Source organism: Nematolebias whitei, chromosome 18 (genome assembly GCF_014905685.2).
Source record: "Nematolebias whitei isolate Nwh7 chromosome 18, NemWhi1, whole genome shotgun sequence".
In the NCBI taxonomy this organism is placed as follows: Eukaryota; Metazoa; Chordata; class Actinopteri; order Cyprinodontiformes; family Rivulidae; genus Nematolebias; species Nematolebias whitei.
In genome coordinates, this window is record NC_056515.1 from 20,662,022 (window position 1) to 20,668,922 (window position 6,901).

Consider the following 6,901-nt stretch of genomic DNA (forward strand, 5'->3'; position numbering starts at 1 on the left):
TTGTGATTATTTTTTAACACTTCGAAATACTTTGAGCTGTCTATAAAAAAGGTATTTCTTTATTAAAATTTACTTTAGTTGTGCGAAGAAGAACCATTTAGTTTTACATACACACAGCAGCAGGAAACGTGTGTGTGTGTATAGAAAATGGATGGATTGGTGTTCGCTTCACAAGTCCAGCTTGAGTCACCAGACAAAGCTCACCCAATGATCGCTAACTGTTCTGCATGTAGTTTGTGAGTGTGTGGTTTTGCAATAAATGGTAATGTAATAATTTAAAAAAAAGTCCTACACGTATCATCACTATGTCACAAACTTTAAAACGAAGAAGCGGTTTCTCTCACTCGTTTCTCACACATTTCAGATGTGTTTTATTCTTGTGAAAAAGCAAGCCAACCAAAATCCAGAATCTAGCCTCAGCTTCCAGCCAAACACACGTTACTGCATTAAAAATGTAAGGCAGGGTAGATTTTTATTCCTCAAAGCACAGCACAAAGCAAATCAGGCAGGAAAAAACATGCACTTTACCTTTACTTGGACTTTAAAGTGACAAGCAAAAATACATTTATTTATGTTTACATGGTATTTCACAAAAAAATGGCTAAGTATGCCAGTCTGATCTTACAACAGGCAGTTTCCAAAACATAAGAAATGTATCTTTGAAAAAACATGCAGCTGCAAACACAAGCACACCCACAGTCAGATCTGCCAACAGTGAGGAAAAGCATCTTCATCAGGGATTCGGTTCTTCCTCAGGGTCAGTACTGAGTTCACCGACAATCCGTATTGCTTTGGCACAGTGCAACGAGGAGGATTCACAACGTACTCCTTGTAGTGTTCTTAAGATACTGCCAATAAATCAGTGTCTCAGTGGAACTGAGAACCTTTAGGTTTGGAAAAGACTTTTTAAAAGCACCGACTTCTTAAAGAAGAGCATCAGAAGGTACCAATTAAAAGAAAACTCCAATTAAAACTTGTTTTTAGGAAAACAGCTGCTGCAAGGTCATGCAAGTCTAAAAAAGGAAGTTATTTTAGGAAGAAAACAATTATCAAACATTTTGTTTTGTTTGAAATGACTGTCTTATTAATGCATTTTGAATGTTTTTCTGGTGGTTTTGAGTTTGTTCTGTTAGCTCTTAGCTAACTTGGGATGGCCTAGTGTCTTTTTGTTGTGGATTTAGTAACTGATTTGTACTTTTGAGTCATGCTGCGGTTGGAAATTTGATTCTACCCTTGAGTGCTGTTTTTCGGGAGTGAGTGAACCACTTCATAGTGGTTTTGATGCTTCATGTTATTAAGCTTTTTTTGGTTTCCGGTTTTAAAAAGCAAAACATAATGTACAAAACCCAGCTATGAATATCTAACAATGCTTGTACTTAAATATAATGAGTCAACATGAATTACCATGCAGTATCGGCTGTTTGCAATTAACTAATGGTGTCATCTAAACAGGAAAATTGGTACACCCAGTTGTTGGTTTAATAGTATTGAACACTGCAGAAACATACAGTATGTTCAGATGAAAAAGAAACACATTCAGCATCTCACCGGGTCACTTTAAGTTTAAAAGAACAATCATTGATAGAAAAAAAAGATTAAAAGCAGTTGGAAAAAACAGACAGCTCAGCTGATGCTTCAGATGTTCAGATCCATGATCTTTCAAGCAAACTCAGCTGATTTAAGCGCTCCGGCTCTAGGTCCTTTTCTTTTTTTTTTTAATTAAAACCTCAGCCTCATCCTAAAGAGCTATTATCAATAAGATGTATGAGAAAGAAAGAAAGAACGCAAGCAAGAAAGCAAGAAAGAAGAAAAAGGATGAGGACGTTCACAATTTCCCTCATCTTATGTTCTCTCAGTGCCCATTTTATCTCTGATAAAGGACACTTAGTGATATTTGTTCTCTGTCAGTAAGACCCTTGGGCGACTCCCTTTACTCGCCTGCATTCACACCAGCAAACACAAACACACATTATCACAATCTGTAAATACTGAACACAGAGCCTACATTATTTTGATTTTTGTTTCATGATGCAGGCAAATCAATATTTCTTCACAACCACAAAATATACAACCACGTTGCATTCTTAAATAACATTAAAGATCATTGATTTTGCCACTTGACTGTGGTTCCTCCCTGTTCGTCAAAGCTTGCTGTGATGCGGCTATAAGCAAGAAAAAAAAATGCTAGCAATTTCCTCTTTAATGTACAAGTGTTTATGTCCATGCAGCACAAAATCAATCCCCTTCAAATGCAGGCAGTGATGAAACAAGGAACTCATTTCTGAGAAGTATTTTTGTCTTATGGTAGTTCAATGTATAGTAATAGTTTCCCCCCCTAAAAGAATGTACCCTTTGTGTCTCTGTAAAGTATCCTCTTGAAGGCCCTCCTGAAGTCTTTGTTGAAGATGGTATAAATGACAGGGTTGAGACAAGAGTTACAGTAGCCAATCCAGAAGAAGAATTTAAACAGAGGTTTAGGTATGCTGCAAGTCTTGGGGCACACGGCCTTCAGAGAGTAAGAAAAGAAAAAGGGGAACCAGCAGATGACAAACACCCCCATTACTACAGCCAGAACAAACGTGAACCTCTTCTCCCTGTTCACCATGGCCTTACGCCGGGAAATAGGTGTCCCCTGAGACTTCAACATGTCCTCAGGTACCACTGTGGTTCCAGATGTTGTGGTCATGGTGTTTTTGTATCTGCCAGCCAGACTCGAAACCTGATTTTTGTTTCTTTCGTTTTGGGAAAACCCAAAAGTTTGTTCGTCAGACTTGTTTTCATTTTGTTTGGCCTCTTCTGTTTGATGGCCTCCCTCATCAATTTCCAAATCAGCATCAGACCCAGAGCTGGAGGTGTTATCAGGATGTGTGTTATCTCCTGAATCTAGATGTTTTTGGGACTCCATGTGGGGAACATCTGGAAGTCCTGGGCTTTCACATTGTAGAACTGAAGGGGGGTTTTGAACAGTACTTGAACGAGAAGGGTGATGCTTATTGGTTTCTTTGACTGGCTTTTTAAGCGATGACTGTGTCGAATCAGATGGGGATGTTGTGTAGACTATTTTTTGTTGGCATGCAGTCGGACTTTCATGGTTCCCATCTTTTTGGAATTGCTCAGGTGACTTTCCCACATGCTCATTGTCTCCTACACCGACATTTACTCCCGCCAAAGTTTTGTGCTTTTGTCCAGGTGGGTGACGAGTATGCTGCTTAGCAATTTGATAAATCTTCATGTAAACCAGAATCATAATCACACAGGGGGCAAAGAATGAGCCGATGGTAGAGTAGAGAATATACCAGCGTTCGCTGTTTAGTTCACACGTCTCTTCACCTCCTTCACTCTTGTCTAGAGTGAGGAGAGGAGGGAATGAGATGACTGCAGAAATCAGCCAGACTATGATAATGGCCACCTTGATGCGTATGGATGTACGTTTGGTGCCGTAAGACACAGGTCGAGAGATGGACAGGTAACGGTCCAGAGCTATTGCACAAAGGTGCACAATGGAGGATGTGCAGAAGAGAACATCCAGTGCCAGATAAATCTCACACCAAATGGAACTGAATGCCCAGTAGCCCTGCAACTCATTTGCCAATGAAAAGGGAATAATAAGCGTAGCAACTAATATGTCTGCTGCTGCCAGTGAGACCAGGAAGAGGTTCTGTGCCCCCTTTAGAGATCGGGATGTTAGGACCGCGATGATGACCAGGATGTTCCCGACTATGGTCAAGAGCATCATAAAAGTGATGGCAATAGCAAAAGCTGCAGTGGCTTGTGGTGAGTAGCTTGTGGTCCGGATAGTGCTCCGGTTGCAGGGCCGACTTCCAGAGACGAGGCTGATGTTCTTGTGAGAGAGTCCACTGAGCTCTGACAAGCAGGGTGCATCTAGGACAGCTGCCATGGCTGTGATGGGGTCAAACCTTATCCCAAGTCTTTTACAGAACGAGATACATCACTGGGGTGCTTCTGCTGTAAACCGTTGAGAGCCTACGGTCCTCTAAAAGAGGGAAACAACTGGATGCCTTTGGTCATGGTGAAACCATATGACCTTTGCAAAGGGAGGCAGATCTAGAAAAGAAAAACACATTTCACAACTTTGTTAGATCACCATTTGAAATTAAGTTGGTGATGCTTTTGAATGGAAAAGTATTTTTGTGGTAGATTTAAATCATAAAGAGACCTAAGCATAGAAATAAAAAACAAGGACCTTAGAAGAAGCTATAAATAAATAAAATACATGTAAATATTAGCATACAGCTAAGATAAGCAGTTTGATTAAAGACTAATGGGAATAAATTAAAATAGTAAAAATGAGTGTAAAGTTACTTAAAAATAATGCAAAACACCAACAAAAAAATAGTATGATTTATGATAAAAAGTCAACAAAAATAAGCCAGGCACTGGATTATATTTCTAATCTCAATTTAACTATTCTGTTCATTAGCAGTCGCTGCTGTGAGGAAGCTTTTTCCTGAACTCTCAAACCACTAAGTGTTCACATAGTGGTTGTAGGCAATTTATTTCAAGCTTTTTCCACCTTCTCTTTAATGTATTGCTGTGTTCATTTCAAACTCCATATTTGAAAGCAATCGCAGAAAAGCAACTAAGCATTTTCTTCGAGTTCCACGAGTTTCTCTGACTTCCAACCATAAGGATCAACTTGACTGCCACAATATTTTGTTAGTCCTTATATATTTTTTAGTCAAAGTATTATAGCAAAAAAGAAAAAAAATCTGATTTGATTGGTTTCATGAAATGTATTTTTGAACGACAACTATTTTCTGCTTTAATAAATGTTTCAATTTACAGATTTGAGTTTTCAGCTGAAACTCTAAATGCATTTTCCATAATGCAATGGTTTGTGAACAATGGTATTAAAGGAAGCCTGCGTCCTTAGTTTTAGGCTACTAGAAGTCACTGCATCTTAAACACCGGTCTTTTAAATGGTCAATCCACAATGATGAAGCCTCTCAGGGGTCAAATAGTGGAAAATAAAATCTGCCGTCAGCAAAATCTGTTGGTCTTTTCTGTGGGGCTGTGATCGACTGGCAACATGTCCAGAGTGTATCTATTATCTATTGCCCCAGTGACTGTGGAGAGAAGCACCTGCTCCCTCAGAAAATGTATGTATTTGTCTAAACACCTAAACCTGAAGGACAAACAGAAAAAAAACAACAGAAGCAAAGTTAATTGTGTCAAAGTCACCTTATTATTAGCAGAATGTTGCAAAGCCACATATTGTTTCATTTATATTTTTCTATGCCACTAACAAGGTTTGACAGGCATAAAATAATGTTTCAGTGTCAATGAGATGTTTGTTAAAGGTGGGGTTGCTCTTCATCGTCCTTCATCAACTGAACGATGATGCATTTCTTATTTCCTGTCAGGTCACTGTTAACTTTTTCCATATTTCTTTAGAATTTCTGTCAAATATATTGTTCACTTGCTCTATAGTTTTAATGCCTGTCTTACATCCAATGTGCACCCTGCACAGCATGCTGAGATGTGCCTTGTTGTTAGAGGTTGTATTTGGGATTTACCACGAAAAGGCATTTTATGTTTGCCAGTGTTGTTTTGTATATATTTATTCAAACAAAATAAAATGTAACTTTTGAGCGCCATGAGAATAGAATTAACAAAGAAACAATAATACCATTCCTCTAAAAATGATTAAGTTTACTGCACTGGAACTGACCTGAAAAGCAGCCAAAGTGTAAAAATAAAAAACCATAGAGAGCTGTTTTTTTTTTTTTGTTTGGTGTGGGGGGGGGGGGGGGGGTGTTTGTAAATTAAAGAATATAAAATCTGACTCCTTGCAAAATATAACACAATTAAGGATAGCTGAATACTTTTGCACAGCTCTGTGTGAATCCTTTAAACTTGCAGAGTTAAATGTGAATTTTTTTTTATTTAGTCGCAGACAACTCTTTGCTTTCATACAGATATTTACGACTGCAAACCACAAATGCATTTTTTTTGTTCAAATGTCTAAATTTTCTATTAGAAGTTTTGCAGATTTAAAATGGAAACCTGTTGTTTGCACTTTTGTTAACTGCAATTTCTATCCATAGTGCTGTTTCTGGAAGGGTTTGACACTTAGGATTTCAGTGTGTAATGTGGTATTATGTAAGACACGGAGGAGATGGTTTTATATTTGGTTGCACAACTGAAAATGGTTGGACTGTTTCTGCACAGTCAGAGCAGTGATCTTCTTAATGCACTCACCATTACTGTCTGAAAATGAAAGAAAAAATAAACAGATTTTATTTTGTAAGCTATATTTAACCACGATAACCTTATTTTGAGGGTGTTGCAATAGAATTAAATCAACATTTAATCAGTTTCTATAGTGTTCCAATACCATTTATTGACTATTTGTTTACTATATTGTACAGTGCAATCTACAAACTACTATTACTAAAGCTTATTTAATGTGACCTTTCATTTTTGGGTTCCCATTATGAAACTTGCAGATAAGCAGCTGCTTTTACAACAAGCACTTTGCTTATTTACTAGTAAACAAAACCTTTAGACTTTAGCAAGTGCGCTTCTGTTTACACCCAGAAAACTCTTGTAAAATCTCCACTTACTTCATCTCTGTAGTCCTATTCCATGCCAACAACTTGAAAAGTTTATTCTCGGACAAGAGGATGCAGAATTTCAAAGAAAGCATCCGGAAATAATGCGTCACTGAATGTCCCGACGGACGGAAAGAGGCAGAAAGTCCGCTGGTCTCCACAGATCGTGTTTTAAATCGGGTTGGATGAGATTCTCAAGGTGGGCAACGATCTGAGCACTGAGCTGCTCCTATCCAGCGCGCGCTCTGGAGGAGTTCTGCTCGCAGAGGGAGGGATGGAGAGGAACTGATGCGGATTTCACCGACGCGCCTTTTTACGCGCAGGAC

At 38.5% G+C, this 6,901-nt stretch overlaps 1 protein-coding gene across 1 annotated transcript; it reads right to left on the minus strand.

The window, feature by feature from the left end:
* Positions 1–2,335: 2,335 nt before the first annotated feature.
* LOC119424751 (alpha-2B adrenergic receptor) lies at positions 2,336–3,898 on the minus strand. Its single transcript, XM_037692252.1, has one exon. It carries the CDS (start codon positions 3,896–3,898, stop codon positions 2,336–2,338), a length of 1,563 nt encoding a protein of 520 aa, XP_037548180.1.
* Between the last annotated feature and the right edge of the window lie 3,003 nt (positions 3,899–6,901).

Coding starts and splice junctions, on each gene's coding strand:
- LOC119424751 (XM_037692252.1), bottom strand. CDS start 3,898: ATGGCAGCTGTCCTAGATGCACCCTGCTTGTCAGAGCTCAGTGGACTC.